We start from the raw sequence: 23,787 nt of genomic DNA, 5'->3' as shown, positions 1-23,787 counted from the left end.
TTTCCTAATAGTTTGTCATAATTTCGCCTAACCCTTGATAAGGTCTCAATCTCTATGAGTCATTTATAGGCCCGCCTGTGTAAACATTTGCAGTTGAGAGACGTGACTGTAGGGCCCTTACTAACCCAACCACAGGGACACACACAAGGCCTACAATACCCGGAGAAAGATTCATCAGCATTAGCTATCATTCATCCCAAAAGAACGTGCTCGACTGGCGCAGAACCCCCCATAAGTATTTTTGAAAAGTTTTTTTTTTTTTTTTTTTTTTTTTTACAGTCTATGATGGATAAAGATAGTTTGAGAACCTTTAGAACCAGATGGTGTATTTACGACATCGCCAGCAGGGGGCAATACTAATCAGTACTAATCTTTGAAATCTTTTTCCTGTTTAAATACAAAGCTATTTTAGTAGATAGTAATTAAAGTATAATTATCTCCTTTAGCGTTTGATATTTAATAATTATAGACAACACTTGATGAACCAGACAACCAGATGGTGTATTTACGACATCGCCAGCAGGGGGCAATACTAATCAGTACTAATCTTTGAAATCTTTTTCCTGTTTAAATACAAAGCTATTTTAGTAGATAGTAATTAAAGTATAATTATCTCCTTTAGCGTTTGATATTTAATAATTATAGACAACACTTGATGAACCAGACGTTTTCTTTTACAAAAGACACTTTATTGCTATTTCAGCCAGTAGTTCACTTATCTATCCATATAATAATACAACACTGCCACCTAATGACAAGACATGAAAACAACAATGAAATTTGGAATCATTTTTAAAAAAAAATATCCCCCACGCTTGTGATGAGGTATGACTAAGAGGAAGTCAGTCATTTTTCACTTGATAACTTCCTAAAAAAAAGAATTAAACGTACACTAATGAATCTCATCCTCCAAAATTCATCAGCTGAAATATAAACAAATATTTCACATTACAACGTCACATGCTGTCTGTACGGTTGATGTGCCATAACTTATATTCACTTATGTGGAGAGGTATACGCACTCCTAGACAGATTTCTCATCTTTGATGATGTGGTGTGTGTTTTGCGAGGGACCAAACCCAGGTCTCCAGTTTCGAAGTGAGAAAGATTAGATTTCTGTTGGAGTTCACTTGGTCTGGAGTTGAAAGCAAGTACAAGAGTCATAATTAAATCACATTGCCATAATCAATTCTTCATACTATATTATGGTTATGTTTTCCATGTCATTGAAGTACATTTTGTACCTTTTCATGTCAGAGACTTTTTTAAGATCACTTCTGCAAGCCAATTCAGTAAGAGCAGGACCTTTTCCTAAAGCTGCAGCACTGTCCAGCACAGCCAGCAGCTTTTGCATCATCTGATTTCGTCTTACAATAACCTTCAGTTCAGAGTCTTGCTCTTTAGGGACCTCCTGTAACCAAAGCAGAGTAAGACTACTGTTTATTTGCTTTTCTAAAGCACAAAATGACAATGTATCTTTACGTTCACTCTTACTGTTAAGGCCTCTTTCAGCGCTATAGCTGCTTCTTCAAGAACTGTCTTTATCTGTCCTCTCAACGTCCTTTCCTCCTCAAGCTCTCTCCTGTGTGTCTTGGCTTCAGCTTTTGTTTGGTTCAGCTCTTCTATAACTGTTGCATGTTTCTTTCTGTAAGTGGTGGTAATACTATTAAAATACATGTAATAGAGTATTTCAAGTCATTTATTTAACTCATAAGTGACTTCAGGAGTCCTACCTGAGAGCTTCAAGCTCTGTGGATACTGCAGAATGACTGTCCAGCAGCTCTTGGTGCTCCAGTTTAAGTTTGGCACATTTCTCAACTTCAGACTGCATTTGCTTGCACTTTTCTGTCAACTGATGGACCACCTTGAGAAAGAGTTATGTTTCATCTGAGCATTAGGCTATATAAAATACACGTTTCAAAACAGCAAAGAAAAAAATCACTTAAATGCATGAAAGTACCCAGCTAACAAAAAATACACTATGTTCCAGGAATGTTTTGCTATCATTCCCAATAAATTATCCTAACATTTAAATTGTCCATTTAAAATAAATAAATAATAATAACTTATGTTATTAGGGGGTTATGTGAATGTTTCAGATTGTTCAGAGAAAAAAAATTAGAACATCCAACTAACACGTTTTAGGACATAACCCTTCCATGTTTGTTTTGAGAACAAAACATTATTAATCACAGGATAACTTTGAAAGAATGTTCTGTTAAAGTTACTGGAAGAATGTTTGTTTATAGCTTTGAGATAACCTTGCCAGAACGTTATCCAAAGTTCTAAGAACATTTCCTGTTAGCTGGGTATTTTTTGGCTAATTTGGCAACCTTTTGATTAGCAACATTCTTCTTGGTTATTTCATGCAGCAGTGGTTCTGTAACGCCATTCTCTATTTTGAGTTGCCTTTCTCTTGCTCGTAGAGCATCATTCTCCTTCAGCAGCTCCTGGGTCTTGTCTGAGAGCAGCTGAAGTTGTGCCGTCACAGAGAGGTTCTCTTGCATGGCCCTCATTGTCGTCTCAGGCATCTTTTGGTCTGACACCCGCCGGAATTCAGCTGCTACGCCAGCAACATGTTGCAGCATTTCTTTCTTTAGCCTGTCACCATAAAATCAAAATGGGTAATTCTGTTTAATGTTTTTCAGTATTTATTATAAATTATTTATTTCTACACATCCCTCGTAATCTTTAATTAAAATAACTTTCCCTCCCTCTTGCAGCAACTTATTTCTCTTCTCTGATGATGCGTTTACTGGCGTGAGGGAAGGCAACCTGTCACTCACATGACATCACAGCAATAACAAACCACAATGATCCAACAATCCAATCAATTCCTAATGGGCAATATCAAGTCCCGCCCTACATTTTTTTCTAGTGCGAAAAGAATATGTGTCACAATATGGAAGAAAAGACTATTACAACTTCTGTTTCATGCTGACTTTAATGTTTGTTAATGCATTAACTAATGGGACCTTATTGTAAAGCATTACCATAAAATATTTTTAAAGATTATTTATTGCATGTCCACATATTTTTAAAACTATTAATTTTATAATTTATTTAATTATTTTTTTGTGTGAGAACTGAGTTGACAAATCTATGCAATATAGTGAGTCCAAAGATTTGAAAGAACCTTAGTGTCTTTTGAATGCAGTACTAAATACATACCAAGCAACAGATCCACTTGTTTACTAAACAAATGCCTCTTTGTAATGCTTTACATTGCAATCATTCAGTGAAAATAGATGATGAGTGTAAGATGAAACAATCTCCCGTTCTATACTGATGGTTTCAGACATCAAATAATGCACAATATTTATAAATAAGAGTTATTGTTGATCAAGTCACATTCAGTTAGGAAGGCACCTCTCATGACCACCTCTCTGAACGATGAGTATGAACATGCTCACCTGTCATTGTCCAGTATAGCTTTTTTCTCCAGATTATAGATTTGTGCTTGATGCTCCTCTTTTTGATTTTGAAGCTGCTGTTCCAACGACCTGTGTTCAGCCATTAGCTTCTCTCTCTGCATAGAAAAGTCCTCCAAAGACGCCAGCTTACCGGCTAAACACAAAAAGGTAAACGTTTTAATTATGGACACTGGCAATCTTGATAGGTAGAAAGGTGCATTTAATAATGGTCAGTTATATGATCGTGCCTCACTCTCACATAGCAGTACAGCTAAGACCCAAAAAAAGGTTTCTATTTTTTTTCTTAGTGTGAAGAACCTTTTCCCAATACAAAGAACCTTTTGCGCAATGGAAAGGTTCCATGGATGTTAAAAGTTCTTCATGGAACCGTCATAAGGAACCTTTATTTTTAAGAGTGTATCACACACTTAGTGACAATTTGTTATATGTTTTCATTTTATTTGAAATTTGTTTTGTATCTATGCAAATATGTGACTGCTCAGAAGCTTGTACCAAGCGTCATGTTCTCAGATGTGAATTTTTCCTTAGTTTCCTGAAGTTCATGTCTAAGCATGCTCAGTTGTAACTCAAAGGATTCTCTCTCGGCCTCTTGGGCTTGCTGGTGTCTTGATAAAGTCTCAGTCAGATCATTCACTTCATCCTCTTTTTGAGTCAGTGTGCGTTTCATGTAGAGAACTATGTCTTTCTTCCCTTTCTCCACATTATTAATCTTAGAGGATAAGTCCTTTTCTTTAACCTCCAATTCATCACATTTAAGCTGGTATCTGCAAGAAAAAAAAGAAAAGGTCACACATATGAGGCAAGTACTTCCTGTTGAGGGTATGACATATTTGGTGAAGTATTGTCAGGTTAATTATTAACACTATTATAATCCAAAGTCTACTTCATTTTATTTCCCTCTACGGCAGAGACATGAGCTAAACGAATTAAACAACTAACTGATTTCTGAAGATGCGATTATCATCTCATATCTTTAAGTGTACTGAAACTTCAATCAAGTGGTCAAATCGACATCGTCATTAGGTGAGTGTTTCCTCCTGCGTACATTGCTTTAGGTTTTTACTGTAGGCTACAGAATGTGCAAATGCGTTTTTGTTTTTGGGTTGTTGTTTTTCTCAAATTCTGAGGTATTTGAATATCGTGAAAACCTCTAAAAACTCGTATGTAACCAAAATAAACAACAATGTCAGTGGTCGTGATAACTTGCCAGAACTCTCACCTTTCCAATCGCTCCTCCAAATCACGTATTTGAGCCCTAAAAAAGTTTTTGTCACTCTCCGTTAATTCTTCGTGTTTTTTCTGCTCAGGCTCAATACCTTCCTTTTTATTTGATAGCACATCTCCGCGCCCCTTTCCATTCTTTTTGGGAGGCATTGCACTTTTACGTGCTTTAAACTAAACAGTCTGAGAAGTAAAAACTTAAACAATTGCAATTGTTTCTTGTTGCCATGGACGTGAGGTTCGAGTTGTGTGTCATGCGCAGAAACGTGCGCAAAAAGTATAGGCTACATTTTGTGCTGTTTCGCAAAGCCTACTTTTAAAACCTGAAATTGTGGAAAATATTATACTAATACCTTTGGACATATAAAACAACAGTTTCACTTTCATTTCTGATTAAAAGTCGAGTTGTACCACTCCTAATTCTGCCGATAGTCTCATTCAAATGTTTTATTGCTAGCCTATTTCTATTTTTTACTTAACCTGTTGGCCTCAGAATATTTTACATTTACTATATACTCGTTTTTAAATGTAATTTGCAACAAAAATCACTACAGCACTTTCCTAAACAACTGTAATACTGTAACCAATTATTTTGCATAATGAGGAGGACAATTTGCTGTGCGGTTGTGTAAAGTGTTCATATCGACTGCAATTGGAAATTTATTTTGTGTAATACACATTAGTATTGTAGCTCTAATATTTTACACCGTTCAACAGAATTTAATACAAAAGATGTTCAATAATGCACAATGTTTTTCAGGAAAAGGGATACTTTTTATACTTTTTAAGTTGTAGGCTATCCCACAAGTTATTTTACAAAATTGTGTTACTCCACCAGTATTCATTTAAATGTTTAACTTTTTTACTTACAGCACATAATACACATTGTGGTGAGATAAAAATCAATTTTAGACCCGTTTACCCTAATCAAAAATTTCTTTTAATTCAATGATGTTCATTGTGGGTCCAATTTGGATAAGGCAGGGTGCAGTTTCCTGGGACCATTCAAAACTGTTGAAAGACTCATTGACATCTCATTGTTCACATCCTCTGATATACTGAGAATTTGCACTAAGCCCTCTTGTATGCTGCAATGTCCTTATTAACCCTTGAAGAATTTAATAGCGAAGTTAGGCTATAACAATCCATGTGTTAAAATTACAGCTAGTCACACTTTAACTGTTTTAACTACGTATTAACATTAATCATTTGATAAAATGTCATTATTGTGTGCATAGCCTATGTTTTACATTGCACTTAAATTTAAGTAAAAAAAAGGGCCAGTTCAGATCCTTATATTTTAGATAACTATCGCCCAATTTCAAAATTACCATTTTTATCAAAAGTAATGGAAAAGGCTGTCTTCCACCAATTGACTGTATATTTAAATGAGAATAACTTATTAGATAAGTTTCAGTCTGGTTTCAGACAACATCACAGTGCAGAATCAGCTTTGCTGAAGGTGTTGAATGATCTTTTGTTGGCTGTGGACCATGCTATTCCTGAATTCAAGGTACCGCATTGAAGTGGTTTAAATCGTATCTTTCTGATAGAACATTTTCTGTGGAGGTTGGGAATTTTTCTTCCTCTTCTGTACCATTAACTTGTGGTGTACCTTAGGGGTCTATTTTGGGCCCGCTGTTGTTCTCACTGTATTTGCTCCCAAGGCTTGATTTTTCGAAAGCACAACATTCCATACCATTTTTATGCGGATGACACCCAGGTGTACCTCCCTTTGAAAAATGGGGATAATTATGCCTTGAGGAAGTAATGCTGGCTGGCAGCTAATTTTCTAACACTGAGTGACTCTAAAACCGAAATTGTAGTTTTTGGACCAGCAGATTCTATTATACAGATAAATAACCATCTGGGTCATTTAACTGTGAAATCTCATGCTTATGCCAAAAATTTGGGAGTGATTTGGGAGTGATTAAAAAACGGCCTTAGATTCGACAAACAAATCAATTCAGAAGTGAAGAGTGAGAAGAGTGAACCAGTGAAGCGAAGCAAGAACAGGCGAAATATGTTCCCTCTTTCTAGTTCCGGTAAGAAGCCTGGCGGCAGCGTTCTGTAACATTTGTAGGCGGGATAAGGAGGACTTAGCCACATGGTACAGTGAGTTACAATAATCCAGCCTGGAGGAAATAAATGCACGAATCACTGTCTCCAAATCATTTACTGTTAAAAACGCTTTTAATTTTGCAATGGATCTGAGATGATAAAAGCTACTCTTCACTACTGAATATATATATATATATATATATGTGTGTGTATATATATATATATATATATATATATATATATATAGGCCTATATATATATTTATTTATTTTTTACAGTGAGCAATGGTGCCAACTGTCCCTTTGCGCCATCTTGTGGTGATTTATAAATAATAGAGTATTTTTTCTGTATCAAATTTTTCTGAAAGTGATAATTTTATGGATATTGTTTTTAATTTTACATAGTTTTGAGTAGCCTACATTTTAAAATAAAGGAAAAGGACTGTAAATTTGTTTTGGTTTTTTGTTATTTTTCGTAAAAAGTAGTTTTTTTTACAGCGTAACCATACTATGAAACCTGCCCCTAAAAATACTCGTATGCCACCAGCAGCAAAAGTGTTTTGCAAATTGCAATGCAATGCAACATAAACATGAACGCCTAATATAAATTACGACCTTACCTTTTTCTTTAAATCTCCATACATTTCTGAGGTTGGTGCATATGGCTTGATATTTTCATAGTAAATAAGGTTTATAACCGTTTTGGGTATTACGTTTTTTTTTATTATTATTTTTTTATTTTGGGGCATTTTTAAAACCTCACCGTTAAATTCACTTTATAATGTTTCAGAAAAAAAAATAGTTTGACCCACAAAAGTTTCTGTGCTTTATGTGCAAGCCGTGCCAGTCAGAGACTGGCTCAAGGAATAAAACAATGACCCGAATGACACATGGGCATCTGCGAACTTCAAGTTGGTTTTACTGAACTGTCTAAACAAAAGCTTGTTGCGTAAAATAACAGGCATTTTGTGAGTATGATGTTGCCAAGTTGGAGGGGGAGGGGTGAGAAAGATACAGAAAGAAACGACGTCATCATGAGACAGACACTGCAACATTGTAGCAAAGAATAATAGACGCGCTGCGTGTCAATATACTGTGACAGTGATGGACTTCCTCTCACCAGCTGGACCAAATCTCACGACCCTGTTAGTAGTGGTTATGACAGTTGAAGTTAATTTTTAAAACATGGAATTAAAGAGAAATTATATAGCAATGAGTTTTACACTGAGCGCTGAGGTGAGACATTTGAAATTTTGTTAAATTATTTATTGAAATGTTGTTGAACTGATCGTCTTCTGATTTTGGATCTAATCGTAGAATTTGCATTCTGTGTAGGCTACAGACCACTGTGTATTGTCACATCATCATGATAGGGTAAAAGTTACAGTGTCTGTAAATGTTTGTGTTTATAGTGATAGATTGTGCTTGTTTATGGATGTCTGAGAGGAGAGAGGTTTTTCGGTTCGGGGAGGGGAGTCAGTCTGCTGCTCATTATGTAACTGCTGTTTGGAAATGTGTTTTCGCGCTCCGCTTTTTGAGTCTGACATTCCTACAGTTCCATTGGGATTCCGTTATAAACATCACAGCGAGAACAGATCACAGACGAAAACAGAGAGACAGCGTGCGTAGAGTTCGTGTTCATCCTCAGCCTGTCGTGTCGACCCTCGTAGGCTTGAACAAGTGAAGTGTCTGAGTCTAAGAAGTATATGAGGATGACTTTGGTGAGAATCCCTTTCTGGTAGGAGGTTATTTTATGGTTGTTAAAAAGTTGTTTATGGGACTGCTTTATAATGTAAACGAATTAAATTATTGGAGTATAAGACGTTAAAATGTCTTCTGACATGTTTAATTATGTGTTTTCATATAGGCCTACTGCAAAAATGTTTAATTCTCATAATGATTTCACAAAGGAAAACACCAAAACACAGTACGTGCTCATCCTCATTCTGTCATATTGCATGTTGTATTTGTGTCTGAGGCTAAAAAGTGCTTTGTAGAGAAGAATGACTTTGAGAATCCGTAGGAGGCTATTTTATAGTTGCTGAAAGGTTGTTTTGAAGACGGTGTAGGGTGTTAAAGTGTCTTCTAATATGTTTATTTATGCCATGTTCATATATAAACATCTTATACCATAAAGAAACTATAAATACAAAGCAGTTTGCCGTATTGCCAACTCTCTCTGTGAACACCATGTGTTGAGGAATGTTTTTTTTTTTTTTTTTTTTATGTGCTGTTTTTTCAACCCAGAAGGGTTACATTTTTGATTGTGAAACTGTGAGAGGGAATTGGTGTTGTAATCTCTAAGATATTCAGGCTGTCTGGCATGGAGGCTTTTTGTTTGGGAATGGACGTTGCAGGCTGTTACTGGGTGTTGTCAGATGTGTCTGTGGTCCAACAGTTAATGTTCTGAACTGTGTAACGGCATCCCTATAATACACAGAGGATATAGTGGTCATGGGAAAGAGCAGCATGTGTTTTTCCTCTGACAGTTTCCTGCCTTGGAGCCACTTTACTATAATGTGAAGTTACATTACAAAAAAAGTTTCTTTGACATAATTGACATTAGTTGCCACACTGGTATAATTTGATCCTTTTCCTGCATTTACAGGCATTCGGGTCCCATGGAAAATGGTGTTGTTTATGTAAAGGTAGGCTACTGCATGATATGTAATATATTAACTTTGACAAATTTCAGGGTGACATTGTTAAGGGAAACTCTGCTGCATGGCTTTAAATCATGCAGATCATCCACCCAAAAATGAAAATTCTGTCATAATTTAGTCACCCTCATGTTGTTTTAAACCTGTGTGACTTTCTTTCTTCTGTGGAACACAAAAGAAGATATTTTGAAGAATGATGGTAACTAAATATTTTCGGGTCACATTGACTTCCATTGTATTTTTTGTCCATACAATGGAAGGCAATGGGAAACAAACTGTTTTGTGTTGCCCGAAGAAGAAAGAAAGCCATGATGACAGAATTTTCAATATTAAGTTTATTTTGCTTTTCTGATGACATTCCCTCACAAAGCGGTAGTCACAAAGGAATCTGAGAGCTTGGCCATAAACTCTAATTGAATTAGGATGGGTGACACAAAAGGGCTTAGACTGCTGCCCATGTCTTCAGAATGGTTGAGGATAAACAGGGTTACTGTAGGCAACCAACTGTGCCAAATGTTGCTGTTTAGGGCAACTGAAAATGGGCTCACATTTAAATAGAGATGCTTCACATTATACCACTGGTAGGTCTGTTGTAGCCTCTAGAACAAAGGCAGTCTTTTCACCATTACTGTCGTTTGTCTTTTGCACAATGTTTATTTAACATTCAGGACATTTTCCCATCATTTAAGTTCACCTATATCAGTTTTATTGCTCCAGATGAACATAAATATATTGGATAATAGGGCTAGTTGATGCTTTTAAGACTCCACACTGTTGTTAGTGATAATATATCGGCCTATTACAAACTGTAAACACAGTTATGTCACCTTAACAACCGACCAGAACTGCTCTAGATGTGATCCACCTGAGTCAGTGGTTTCATAGGAGGTTGCTAATGATTTCTTTATTGTTATGGTTTTTCATCATTGCTGTATTTCCTTTAGTTTTCTAAAGAGACATGCCAACTGAATTCCCCATCAGACAAACTAAAGCAGGAGTTGGAGAAAGAGCTGAAATTGAGCAGCAGTAACTTATCAAGTCATGGCTGGTACCATGGTCGTATACCTTGGGAGGTGAGATTGTAAAAAGAAAATGTATAATATGTTGTATCCTTACATTTTTGCAAGTTCTTGCTTTGACTAGTATTTCATCTCAAAATACATATTGATATAATAAACCATATGACTTAATATTTGTTTCTCACAGGTGTCTGAGTCTCTTGTGCAACAGAATGGGGACTTTTTAGTCCGTGACTCCCTCAGTAGTATTGGAGACTATGTCTTAACCTGCCGCTGGAACCAGAATGCTCTTCATTTCCTCATCAGCAAGGTTCTGATCAGATCTTATGACGTATCTACACGAGCGCAGTATATTCTGGAGGAGGAAACCTTTGATTCTGTGCTGACGTTGGTTCATTCCTATGTTGGAAATAAAAGGCCTCTGACAAAGAAGAGTGGTGCATTGATTTACTCACCAGTTTACAGGACACTTCCACTAAGATACCTAGAAACCATGTTTGGGCTACCAAGTGTGCAGAGCAGCCCAGTGAACTCACCAACCAGGCAGAAAGGAAGCCAAAAGAAGAGGGAGAGCATAACTGTGACAGAGGCTTTGGAAATTGAGCTGATAAGACCACAGAGGTGAGTTGTATGATAGAAATTGTTTGTATTTGAGGTGAAGTGTTTAATTTCTCAGCCTTAATAGGATACTTATCCCAAAAAATGAAATGACTTATCCCATTTACTCACCCTCATGCCGTCCCATATGTGTATAACTTTCTTTCTTCAGATGAACACAGCTTTTTTAAACTCCCTCTCTGTGAGTCCAGATAATGCAAGGATGAGACTTATAAACCAATGCTTCCAGCTAACTGTCAAATGGGTTGACTCAAGTGGGAAGTGATGGTGAAGCATGCGTGAGTTTCACAATCATGTGACAGTTAGCCAGAAGCAATAGTTTATTGTTAAATATTAGTATTTTCCTTACACACACCCATCGTTTCACTTCAAAAAGTAACATATGGATTACTGTCGTGTTCTCTTGGTTTGGTTTTTGAAGCTTTAAATTTGGAGGTCCAGTACACTTGCATTATATGGACTCACAGAGATGATTTATATTTCTAAAAATCTTTGTGTTCATCTGAAGAAAGAAAGTCATAAACATCTGGGACAACATGAAGGTGAGTAAATGATGAGATAATTTTCCCTTTAAACAACAACAAACAGATCTGCAAAAATAATGAACCCTATTATCCCCCCATCTGCCATTGGTTAGTCAAACACACACCCACGCCTATTTAAAGGTTTAGTTGAATGAAATGAAAATTCTGTCATTTACTCATCCCCACATCTCTCCAAATTGTAAGACATTCGTTCATCTTCGGAACACATATTAAGATATGTTTTATCAAATCTGAGAGATTTCTGCCCTCCATTGACAGTTATGCAACTGTCACAATCTCAGTGAAAGTCCACAGAAGAAGTATTTAATCAAACAAATCGAGAGGTGACATAACTGTTACGAACTGCTCGGAGACAAAAAGGTTGAGATCCAAACGCAGCTTTTATTGAGTAATCCATAATCGTAATCCAAACACAGGCAAAGGGTCAAGCACAGGAAGGCAGGGGACACAGGCAAAAGGGGAATCTAAGAAACTGGCAAAAATCCAAGAACCAAGAGACATGAAACCAGAGAGAATGCTCAAAGATGCAGGGTAGGCAAGACTTCACAGGGAATGAATGAGAAAACCAGGCTTATATAGTGTGAGCTAAACAAGGTAATTACACACAGGTGAATGTAATCATGGCTGATTAGTCATGGGCAAAGGATTGTGGGGAATGGAGTCCGTGAAAGTGTGGTGCTGGTCTGGGGTGGAGTGGTAATTTCGGAGCACTCTCACTGGTGATCGTGACAATAACAGTGTGTTCTCATACAAACTCGTAACACAAGTAATAACTGACAACTCAGGCAGAAAAATGAGGAAATTAAATATACACAGATAATGAAAACGACTAGCAGGTGCGATGATTAAACGAATTACCATAATAACAAATGAGAGAGGGAAACATGAACAAAGAACACAGGAAAGACACAGCTTCTGTTTATGTTCGCTGATCAATGTTTATATGTGTATAAAAAGCCTAAATTCAATCTGTTCTCCATATAAAGTAATCATGTCTCTTTGGAAATTTTTGACTAAACCGCTTAATTTTACAAAAATTTTTACAATTTCTTGATGAACTTTTTGAAGCATCAAAGTAGTAGTTGCCTAGCTGTCAATGGAGGGACATAAATCACTCAGATTTCATTAAAAATATCTTCATTTATTTTTCCGAAGATGAATGAAAGTCTTAGGGATTTGGAACAACATGAGGGTGAGTAACTGATTTTCATTTTTTGGGCGAACTATCCCTTCAATATCACACATTTCATCTTTACGGGATATACATAAATCTCACCCTTTAAATGATTAGGTTTTGTTTTAATAATAATTGATTGTCCTGTACTGTATTCCACAGTGATGTGGTGAGGAGTTTTGATGGCACTGTAGAGCAGCGCCTTGTAGTGTCGACTTCCCCCATATTAATGAGCACATGTAAGATTCAGTTCCCATCAAATCAAGTAAAACCAGACAATCAGAGAATAGCATTGTGACTGTGCACCTGCTTTTTTTCTCTAGTGGCCAGGCGGCGACGGAGCCCCTCCGAAAACAGGAAGTTTGTGATAGTCCCTTCATCACCTGTTCTGCAAAATTCCAGTGAAATACGGCTTTGTTCATCCCCCCCTGAAAACACTCTCATTTATTTGGAACCAACAGTACATCTTCTGTCCTCCTTGACACATTCCCATCAAAACAACAGAGAAGCGAACCATCCACAAAATGACCCAGCGATTTCTCCAACTGACCCTGTTACTACAAATCATCCCTTTGTAAGACATGAGATACAGACTTTGGATCGCAGAGAGGAGTACGATGAGGATTATTTAGTGCCTTTCGCCATAGACACAGTTTCCTGTTTCAGGCCTTGTATGTACCAGTCACCACTGTTGCCCCCAGAAAATAAACCTCTGGAGACCAACATGCTAAAAAAAGTGAAGGATGTCCTGTTTAAAGTTGACATAAAGACAATGGCAATGTATATTACCAAAGCTGACTGCATGGTAGGTTTGATTTTATAAACTATTTTATAAACTAGATTACTTTTCATGGATTCAAATAACTGACAATAGGACTGCACGATTTATCAAAATAAAACCAAAATTCCAATATGGCTTTTATGGAGATTATCAATGCTGCATTTGCACACAGTTGCAGTTACAGTTGCATAATTCAGTGTTTTATTATTAGCATTATTGTTTCTTAAATACTGATTTTTTTATTTATTCATTGAAATATTACAATAGCAATTTTATGTTTATTATTATTATTATTATTATTATTCGATAGTCAGATCTCCAACCAAATTGTACAGCCCTACAAATAAGCACAGTAAAACTGGAACTTAAAAAAAGGCATTTTAAATCACAATCACAATTTTTATCAGAAATAAATTTGATTTATAAAAAATGTCCCCAAGTAATGCTGCCCTAATATATTGTTAATTATTGCGTTTGTTGTTGCTGTTATTATTATTCAAAACTTTTTTACATTTAATCTGGATATTCTAATATAAAAAAAATGTTCTATAAAAAAAATCACATTTTAATTCACATTGTAAATCACCATTTTTATCAGAAATAAAAACTTGATTTAAAAAAAAATCCCCAAATCGTGCAGCCCTAATATATATAACCAAAGTTAAAACCATAATAATTATATATATATATATATATATATATATATTTTGGTTTTTCCCTTGGTCATTATTATTCAAAACTTTTTACATTTGATCTGGATCCTATGAACGATTTAATATGATCGTTTTTCCAAGTAAAATATGCACTGCAATATGCTCTTAACAAGATTGCTCATCTTCACTCTGCAGGTTGCTCGAATTCTGGATATGTCTGATGATATGATGAAAGGGATGGGGGTGAGTTCGGGAATGGAGCTACTCACCCTCCCACACGGACATCAACTCCGCCAAGATCTGCTTGAAAGGTTGGTTACCACTGTGTCCAATAAATGCTTCCTTTGAGATGACAGCCTCTACATTAAATTAAAATAACCAAATAACTCTTCCTTGTCCCCCCAGGTTCCACACCATGTCCGTAACGTTGGCTGTAGAGCTGCTGGGCTGCACTGGCAGTGCTGATGAGAGAGCCACCCTCCTGCACAGAGCCATCTGTCTGGCCTCTGAACTCAAGAGCAATTTGGCCAATTTGTTTGGTTTTGCCACAGTTATGAAATTCCTCGAATTACCACAGGTTAGAAGACTAATGAAAGCATTTCTCTTTCTCGCAAGTTTATAGTTTATATTAAGTTTAAGCTTACAACCAGGTGCTTCTATCTCAGTGTTATTCGTTTATAATTTCCCTCTGATTTTAGGGATATGTTATGGGTAGGGTTAGGTTTAGGGGTAGGGATAGGGTTAATACTAAATTTTCAGACAGGAATGTTGTTCCAAGAACAACATGTCTTACTTGGAAAATCACGGTGACCTTTTATAATGTTCTAATAAGTCAGTCTTCTGCTTTTTTTTTTTCAGATTGCTCGATTGGATGAGACATGGACGGTTTTACGTCAGACGCATACAGAAAGTGCTGTTCTTTATGAGAAAACCCTTAGACCCTCAATGAGGATGATGAATGATGGAGAAGGTATACATTCACACATACTAATCATCTAATGTAATTCATAATCTGGTACACAAAGTTCATGGACTGACTCAGCTATGTTCTAAAAAACATTCAGCTGATGTTCGCATTAAATTATGAAAATGTAAAAAAAAAAAAAATGATAAGAACGTTAAGGGAACATTCTATTTTTAATAAAAACATTAAAGTGTTACTTTTGAATACTCCCTCAACATTTTTAAACAAATTAAAACAATAAGCCCCAAAAGGTTGTGGTTTACAGTGAATTTAGAACAGCTAAGAGGCATTGTTAGGCACGAAGCGGAGCGGGAAAAATATGAATGTAGTTCTTCAGAAAGAACTTAGACGCTGCAACACACAGACACAGAGGCGCAGTAATACTGATGAGTATGTTTAGAGTATCCTCTTGTTTCACAGGTCATACACATTGCATTGTGGTTCTGGAAGCTGTTCTCCGTAAAATGTGCAGCACACAGACAAACATTGAGGTTTTAATGTTCAGGAGCAGTGTTTAAAATAAATTGTAACCACTCTCATCAGCCTTAGGAAGGTCAAACAAATGAGTTTTGTAAACGGGGTGGAAAAAAACAGCGTCTCTTTGAAATAACGACAACACTGCCTTCTCTAATGCAGCTCAACCAGGCCTCGTCCCCTTTTGTGTGTATGCCGTGGGCACGGATATTTAAATGGGTAACATTGTGACTTCATAAGATCCGGAAAAATCGTCCAAATGAGTAGTTCGTTGTAGTTCTTGGACAGTGGATTCTGTTAAATAAAATATCTCCCTTTGGAGTGCACTTTGAGCTTTGTAAGCTTGCAGGTCTTTTTTTTATGTTCAAACAGCTACATTACACACAAACTAAAGTTGAAAAAGTGAAAAAGCATAATAGGAGCCCTTTAAAGATTCTGTGTGCTTACCATTTCAAATTCTCCAGTGACAACCTCAAACTCTCTTTCAGAGATAAGTGAACCCACAGAGACAACGTTTCCCCATGTGCTTCCCCTGCTGTCTCTTCTTGAAAGGAGTGTCGTGACTCTTGATGAATCCGAGTCATGGGAAAGTGCAGACACTGGAGTGGCCATGGTCTTGAGCCATCTGAATGCTGCACGTACGATTGCGTGCAATGGCAGGATCTTCAGTGCTAATGCAGAGGCCAAACTGCAGGGTAATGCTTTATAACATAAACAGTTTGTAATGGTTACTGAATTTTAGGGCTATTTAGTATAGCTACACTTTTATAAAGACAATAAATGGTTGCATTTATATTTCTTGTACCTTGTGACTTTAAAAGTTACATATAATAATGTAAAAACATTGGAATTAAGAACAAGTCCAAAGTTAATAAGTATTGTAAAACATACAATTTGCATGCTATTAATAAAAAAAGTGATTTAATTAATTCAATACGCCCAGTGAACGTGTTTCAGGTCGTGTGCAAATAATGTTGCTTATTTCAGATTTTTTTATTTGCAGGGTTTCATGAGGAAGCGGATGTTCGGGAGGTCTTCCTCACAGAGTTCCAGATGCGTCTCTTGTGGGGAAGCCGTGGAGTGGAAAGAATTAAAGATGAACGTTATTCAAAATTTGATGAAGTGCTAACAGCTCTGTCCAACAGACTTGAGCTTTCTCACTCACCAAAATGACAGAAGGGATGATGGCTATTCACATATTATTTACAATACATACACTGTTTTGTGAATTTATTTACAGTTAGACTGTTTGTTTTTTTCCCCACCATGAATATGGAAGGCATGTATGTACATAAACTGAACACATTTTGCAATTTTAACTTATTTGATTTTGGTTGTTATTGGGTTTTTGTTCTTTTGTTTTATGTAATGTGTTATTATTTCAAGAGGAAATAACTTTAACTTTGCTAATATTGTTAGCTTTGATCTTTGAAGTATTTAATTGCACTTGTTATTGGTTATGTAATCAATGACCGAATAATGGGTAATATTTACTCGTTGGTAAACTTTTTGGAGATTTTAAGTGTATACATTTAACGCTACTAGGCTATTTCATACTCACATCATTTATAAATGAATTTAGTTATTTCAATTTACTGTGGCACTATATGATATTCAAGTGAAATGTTTGTTTATCTGATTTACAGCCTACTTGTTTGAAATTGTAGTATGTACTTTGATACCAGTCGCCACATCATACTCAAATAAAACTTGGGTCAAGTGAATATCTTATGCCTATAATAGATTCAGAATCATACTCATAACGACCAATTTGTAATTCTTGCATAGGTAATAGGTTAAGAGAATTTATTGAATGTGCTGATCATAAACACCGAACACAGTTGTTTGTGAAAAATAGGCCTAGTGAATACAAACAGTGTATAGCATTTTAGTTAGCTACTTCTCAGTGGCGTAGCCAGCCAGGCCTAGGCCCCCTCATTTACATGTCCGGCCCCTCAGATTTCTGATTGCTTAAAACAAAACAAAAAAACTTTAGGAGGCAAAATATTTTTTTAGTGATTATGTGAATTACACTGCGCAAACCAAAGTAATAGGCCTACTACCCACCGGATGAAGAAGGGTTTCCTCTCAGTCTCCACAGTAGCCTACATAAAATATTCATTTTATTTTATTTTTCGTGTTCGCATTTATGAGGAAAAAACAATGTTATGGACGTGAGCCCTCTGAAAGCGGCACTAAAAGATGCTTTAAAACTTTCACAGAGACATCAAACAGAAAGCACAAACCCTTTTCTTTAACCTGAATTTCGTCTGGTATTAATTGTATCTTAATTTTAATGAATGTTTCATCAACCAATTGCCTGGATTTAATAAATAAGAAGTAAATATAGCAGACGATAGATAATCAGAAACGGAGGCGCCGGCGCGTGAACTGGAGCTCGTCTCATAAATGAACCGAAACTCAGCATAGGCCTATAAGGTAGCCTACTTGCCTCACATGTCTACTTTTAAACAGAACAATTCAAAACGAAAGAAAACAGACTACAGACTGCTCTCTGCTTATGTAATCCTTATTAAAGCTGCAGTCCGTAGCTTTTTTAAGTTAAAAATAATCCAAAATAATTATATTAAAAAAAACTTATTCTGCCAGTGGTCAAAACTATCTGCTTGCCATAGCTAGATTCAAAACGGTTAGCTTGTAATAATGATTTTAATTCCAGTGGTACTGGTGGGTTTCCGCGGGAAATTCAAACATGTCTTTGCGTCATTACGTCACACCCGTACACATAAAGAAGGAGTTTCGGCTAGCCGGCTATACTGCGCGTGACGAGATGTTTAGATGTATAGGCTTTTCTCGCAGCACTTTACATGATTAAATTTATGGCATCCAGAAAGATCCAAACAACAATCATCAGTGTCAACTGGAGATTCAGCAGTTATAAAACCCAAAAGACTTCGTACTTCGGATTTAAGGTGGCTAGAGAAAGAGAAAGAAACCGTCTCATGCGAACACAAGGATTTAAACATCGGCGGGGCTTTTGAAAAGTGCGTGAACTCCGTGTTTTGAAGGGGTTCAAAACGGAAGAAGAGACGGCTTTTTTCTGCTGAACAAGTAAGTTAAGACATTTCAACAGTTCAATCGTGTAACAGAGTTAATTCACACAGTTATGGAGTTTCCTTTGTTGTGCCTTTCTCGTTTTGCTATTATGGAGAATATGAATTCTGAACTACACAGATAACCATAAAACACATTAAATTTAACATTAGTCACGCAATGCTGATGTGATGTTGTTAACATTCAATTTGAGAACAAAGTAGGCTATAATTTGCACGGTTGCTGTAAATCGCGTTGATTAAATCTAACGAAGCTTATCATGTCGAATGCTTTTTCCCCCTTAGTTGGTCAGAACAAAAATGGATGTTACTTACTTGTTCAGAAGACATTTTCTTATGAAAATTCTTATGTTGGTCTTTCAAACTTTCAAAAAGTGAATCTGTGATTCTGTATGACAGTATCCACACTGACAGCACCACTCGCCTCAAAACACTGTGTTCATCCGCGCTGTTTCATGCCGATTTACAACCCACGTAAAGATGATAATTCCGCGAATCACTGCAGTTACAGATTTCGAACAGAGAGATGGCGACAAAGAGGAAAAGCTACGGACTGCAGCTTTAAATGTGCATTTCTCTCTGGCGCGTTCACTACTGAAGATCGCGAGTCATTCAGCATCGTCAACTTCATCTTAGCCGACAAAGAAAACACTTGTTTATTAATAAACAATTAAAATATCTCCTTGCTATATTTTACATATTCATAATAATAATAATCACCGGGATTTGCTACTTGGCACACAGTTTATCAGCCAGGAGATAGAACTAATTAGTGAAATCAGCTGGCTGAGTTCATGGGTGTAATAAACAGGAACTTTTACTTTCTGACCCCAGGACTTTACACCTCTGCTAGCCTACTAGTAGTAGCTAATACTTAATATCATTATTTTGAATGGATTGTTTTAATAAAGCTTGTCTGACCAATTCGTTTACGAACTAAATCAGTCCAAGCGGTTCACGAGTCACTGAGCCGAGCGTCTTGTTCGAACATGTCTGATAACCGTAACGAGCCGAAAAGGGTGAGCTCAGCTGGCTACACTTCAAAATGGTGCAAAAAAAATTGCATATTAGAAATGTTTAGGCTACGACTTGATGTATCACACATACGGAAAATGTTTGTATTTGATAGCGTTTTATTTTAAACGTGCAAAAGTGCAAAGTGATGTAGCCTTAATGGTGTAATTCAAGTGATATTTTATAGCATCTAAATTGTTTTTATGACATGACTATGGCTGCAAATTGAACTGGAAACCGTAAAATTGCAGTTAATACTTTTATTAATAAAAATTTTACCTATTGAAAAGAAAACGCAATGCCAAGGGGGACAGAGGAAAGAATTCGTCTACATATATTTTGATGCTTTTAAAACATTACATGTTTTCAGCGCATTTCTGTTTTTAGTTTGTTCCTAAATGTTTATGTATAATTTCAATCATTTATAAAATGTGAAAAATTTGATTTGCAATTCTATATATTTTCCTAATAAAATAAAACCGCAAAATAAATTGTTCTTTACATTCAATTATCATCCTGATCATTATCATTATCATCAACAAAACACATCAAATATTCACAAATTTCTATACACACCCCAGCTGTCTATCAATATAAATTTGTAATTCTTTCCAAGATAAGTATATACAGTGAAAACGGAAGCAAAACAGTTTTTTTTTCTTCCACAAAATTCACAAGTATAAGCATAAACATGTGCTTACAGTTTTTATTATTATTATTATACGCCGGAAGTTTGGGATCACGCAATGACGCAATTACGTCGCGACGTAAAAGAATCAGTGAATTGCCTTTTGAAAGAACTGCTCGAAAGAACCGATTCGCGGAAATGTGTGAAGTCAGCCCAGTAGTGTCTGTGTGGAGCTGTAGTTGCGCTTCCGTCATAGTACTCATCTTGGAGCTGTGCTCCGAGGCTGTAGCCATCATGATATTTATACTGTTCTTAATTTATTGTACTCCCTTAGGTACTGGTTTCGAGATAAAGTCTATTTTTTGTTCAATATCTGAGAGCTGCGAATGTGACTACAAACCAGACATAAAAGGTAAGGTGTGTATGATATAAACAGCTGTCTCTTCAGCATATAAACAGTTAGCGTTAGCTTCTGTAGTACTACTCAGTAGAGTTGCCAGCTTCCGCAGAGGAAACTACGGAATTTCTTTCAAAATAAATATGGGATCCATTTCTTTATACCGAATACAACATTGGTGGTGGTGGTGGTGGTAGGTGACAGGCTGACACTGTAAACATAAACAAAACGCTACATAGTTTACAGTGTGTACGCAGCTTTAATGTGGATAAAACACATTACTGCTTGACTGGATGAGCGAAAATGCATTTGAGAGATAATCCATTTGATGTTAGCTTACTTACAACTTGCTAAAAAGCCACACTAAAAGTGTTACACATAATTATATACGTCAATTTAGCTGGAAGTGTGACTATATACATATTTCAAATAGTTGCACAAATTACTTTCTCATATAACAGTAAAATCATTGAAAATGTGCACCAATAAAATTAAAATTGTTTATGACTGACATTCTGATTAATAGTAAAAAGCAATCTGTAAGCATTCCCCTTCATTTTAATGGCAGTCAATATTTGCAGACCTTAATGAATTGCTTTGCAATGATGTCATTCAATATATCTGTCAAATGAATGAAGATCTTGTGACATATGCACATATGCTCCAGTGTAACAGCTGTGAGTAAAAGCAAACTTTTAATTTCAAACCCCTGTGTCTTGTGTTTTTACAGGTTTAGAGTGGGACCTTTATAAAAACCTTTATGGTCAGCATATGGCTCAAGACATTGTCTCAGAAGCAGTGATGAATTTTTTACAGAATGAAAACCCAGACAGACCACTAGTGCTGTCTTTCCATGGAGCATCCGGGACTGGAAAAAGTTTGGTCAGCTCTATGATTGGACGATATATCTATGGAACGGCTATGGGCAGTCCGTACATCCATCAGTTTGTTCCCACATTACACTTTCCTTTAGCCAACCGGGTGCAACAATACAGGGTAAGTGTATATTTCTTGATGTATTGCAGAGTTGCCAGGTTTGCGTAAAAAAACAACTAGCCCAAAACTAACTTAATGACCCTATATCCCAAATATCAGAACTCACTACCTAAAATACATATTTTACAGTTATGTGTTTATAAACAATGAAATAAACTTGAAATTCACTATATAATAGGAATCATAAATGCATTTTGTTTTCATAAAGGACCTTAAATGGAGACCTACCAGTCTCCTTCCCTCACAAAACTCATCTAGTACACAAATGTAGAAATGGGCAAAATATTAAAATTTTGCAAGCATTCCAATCGAATACAATGTTTTCAATATGTTAAACGTTAAACCCGTGGCAACCATTTAAAAGAACCGCAGACTTGGCAACTCTGGACATTTGTTGTACACTTTAATATTTATATCCTGTCAATAGATCCCGGATGAATACAGATTTATTTGTTCTTTTCTTGCTTTGTGCGCAGTCAGATCTAAAACTCTGGGTGGAGAGAAACCTCACCGCCTGCGCTCGCTCAATCTTTATCTTCGATGAGATGGAGAAAATGCCTCCTGGTGTGATTGATGTTTTGGAACCGCATTTAGGCCCCTTCCATGTTCTGTTCCAGACAAACTACCGGAAGGCGATTTATATATTTATCAGGTAAGTCTGACTGATTAGAGTAACATCTGATATGCTTATTTTGAACAGGCTTTCATTTTCAATCTTCAATATTTGTTTTCCCAGTACTGTAGGTCAGGAGGTAGTTAACAAACTTGCGTTGGACAGTCGACAGGCAGGAAGAGATCGAGAGGACATTCGCCCCGATGAGCTGGAGGACAGTATCGCTGACGCCGTGTACAACAACAAGAACAGTGAGTGTCGTCGGTCTTCAGCTCAATCCTGTTAATGATAGCTGCTAGTTACAGTACTTCATATGCGTGTTGCACAATTTTCAATCTAATCTGTGGATGAACTTTGTTTCCCAGGTGGGTTCTACCACTCCAGAATAATTACGGAAAAGCTTATCACTCGTTTTGTGCCTTTCCTTCCCTTGCTTCGGCGCCACGTGGAGCGCTGTGCCCAGCGGGAGCTCTGCCAGCGCGGGGAGTGTCAGCGTACAGATGTGGCATCGTCAGTAGGGGGCGCCATGACTTACACACCAAATGACAGACAATATTTCTCCAGCACTGGCTGCAAATTGGTGCCGGGTAAAGTTAACCTGTTCCTTTGAGGATCCTCTTTAGGATCTTCACAGCACAAAACCTTTTGGGGGGTTGAACTACAGTGAAGCAACATGAATTTGGGATTTTGGGACATTCTTTCAGTATGTTTCAGCCATGTGGATGAGTTCTGATGAAGAATGAACAGGATCCGAGAAACATCTCTGGTTTTTGCAGTTTTGAATCAAGCGAGAATAAGCCAGTTGCTAGTTAATACAAAGGCGAATTCAGAGCTGACCTCTTTTATACATTAGAGTTCTCTGGGACACTGAAACAATCTACAAAACACTCATTTTCAGTGTGGAGTTCATTACAAACGAAGTGCTCTCTTAACTTCAGTGATTATTTATTTTATCATGGGGTGACTATGAAACTAAGTGCTGTATTTCTGATGCTGACCACAGGGTGGCAGCAGTGCCTACTTGAAGCTGGGGGTTTTTGTCCCACAATACCTTTTGTTGTAGTTTTTTCCCTTTTAAAAAAAATCATATTAAATTTGTAAATGATGTATAATAGCTTTCTTTTATTATTTAAAAAGTAAATAACGATGTCTGAAAATGATATTTACCCCAATTTTTAAATTGTCATCATTTACTAACCCTCATTCCTTATCCCAAACCTGTATGACTTTATTTTTTTATGTGGAAGTGGAACATAAAAGATATTTTGCCTCTTGAGAATTTTGTAGTATCATGTCAAGATTGCAAAAAAGTTAATAGATCAATTTTTTTCTCTTATCTGAAAAGCCATGTTGTCTACTTTGATTAATTTGAGACAAATTGCCAGATTTTAAATATTACTTAAATAATTAAGGGAAAATACAAGATTGAATCATGAAGTCCCCTGAAATTCAGTGGAATGCT

The 23,787-nt window shown here is 36.5% G+C and overlaps 3 protein-coding genes across 7 annotated transcripts; 2 read left to right on the top strand and 1 right to left on the bottom strand.

Annotated features, from left to right (window-relative positions):
- Positions 1-821: 821 nt before the first annotated feature.
- On the bottom strand, positions 822-4,927 carry cfap157 (cilia and flagella associated protein 157). Its single transcript, XM_056236904.1, has 9 exons — positions 4,654-4,927; positions 3,927-4,198; positions 3,414-3,567; positions 2,334-2,601; positions 1,734-1,864; positions 1,495-1,645; positions 1,245-1,411; positions 1,001-1,135; positions 822-868 (listed from the first exon to the last, which is right to left on the bottom strand). Exons 1-9 carry the CDS (start codon positions 4,806-4,808, stop codon positions 847-849), a joined length of 1,455 nt encoding a protein of 484 aa, XP_056092879.1. The 5' UTR covers positions 4,809-4,927; the 3' UTR covers positions 822-846.
- Positions 4,366-16,846, top strand: sh2d3cb (SH2 domain containing 3Cb). 5 transcript variants are annotated; one of them, XM_056236871.1, is made up of 12 exons: positions 8,413-8,453; positions 8,583-8,642; positions 9,324-9,363; positions 10,320-10,448; positions 10,582-11,015; positions 12,894-12,970; positions 13,055-13,536; positions 14,361-14,476; positions 14,571-14,742; positions 15,024-15,135; positions 16,092-16,298; positions 16,607-16,846. In XM_056236871.1, exons 1-12 carry the CDS (start codon positions 8,422-8,424, stop codon positions 16,774-16,776), a joined length of 2,031 nt encoding a protein of 676 aa, XP_056092846.1. In that variant the 5' UTR covers positions 8,413-8,421; the 3' UTR covers positions 16,777-16,846. The 5 variants fall into 5 exon arrangements, with proteins under 5 accessions (XP_056092861.1, XP_056092870.1, XP_056092840.1 ...); XM_056236886.1 differs by lacking the exons at positions 8,413-8,453; positions 8,583-8,642 and adding an exon at positions 4,366-4,457; XM_056236895.1 differs by lacking the exons at positions 8,413-8,453; positions 8,583-8,642 and adding an exon at positions 7,829-7,951.
- Positions 16,847-20,517: 3,671 nt separating this feature from the next.
- On the top strand, positions 20,518-23,397 carry tor2a (torsin family 2, member A). The gene is made up of 5 exons (XM_056237922.1): positions 20,518-20,731; positions 21,447-21,712; positions 22,189-22,364; positions 22,449-22,576; positions 22,691-23,397. Exons 1-5 carry the CDS (start codon positions 20,518-20,520, stop codon positions 22,933-22,935), a joined length of 1,029 nt encoding a protein of 342 aa, XP_056093897.1. The 3' UTR covers positions 22,936-23,397.
- Positions 23,398-23,787: the final 390 nt, after the last annotated feature.

The sequence above is a fragment of the Rhinichthys klamathensis genome, unplaced genomic scaffold, assembly GCF_029890125.1.
Source record: "Rhinichthys klamathensis goyatoka isolate OS25496 unplaced genomic scaffold, OSU_Roscu_1.1 h1tg000019l_1, whole genome shotgun sequence".
NCBI classification, from domain to species: domain Eukaryota; kingdom Metazoa; phylum Chordata; class Actinopteri; order Cypriniformes; family Leuciscidae; genus Rhinichthys; species Rhinichthys klamathensis.
This window is presented reverse-complemented; position numbering and strand designations above follow the sequence as displayed.

Bases quoted from the DNA above. Each gene is read 5' to 3' on its own strand.
- cfap157 (XM_056236904.1), bottom strand. From the start codon at position 4,808: ATGCCTCCCAAAAAGAATGGAAAGGGGCGCGGAGATGTGCTATCAAAT. The intron at 4,199-4,653 runs GTGAGAGTTCTG...TTTTTCTTGCAG, and splicing joins TTGGAGGAGCGATTGGAAAG to ATACCAGCTTAAATGTGATG. The intron at 3,568-3,926 runs GTACAAGCTTCT...TTTTGTGTTTAG, and splicing joins ATCTGAGAACATGACGCTTG to CCGGTAAGCTGGCGTCTTTG.
- tor2a (XM_056237922.1), top strand. From the start codon at position 20,518: ATGTGTGAAGTCAGCCCAGTAGTGTCTGTGTGGAGCTGTAGTTGCGCT. The intron at 21,713-22,188 runs GTAAGTGTATAT...CTTTGTGCGCAG, and splicing joins ACCGGGTGCAACAATACAGG to TCAGATCTAAAACTCTGGGT. The intron at 22,577-22,690 runs GTGAGTGTCGTC...TTTGTTTCCCAG, and splicing joins CGTGTACAACAACAAGAACA to GTGGGTTCTACCACTCCAGA.
- sh2d3cb (XM_056236865.1), top strand. From the start codon at position 8,228: ATGTGTTTTCGCGCTCCGCTTTTTGAGTCTGACATTCCTACAGTTCCA. The intron at 8,341-9,323 runs GTAGAGTTCGTG...CTGCATTTACAG, and splicing joins AAAACAGAGAGACAGCGTGC to GCATTCGGGTCCCATGGAAA. The intron at 12,971-13,054 runs GTAAGATTCAGT...TTTTTTCTCTAG, and splicing joins CCCCATATTAATGAGCACAT to TGGCCAGGCGGCGACGGAGC.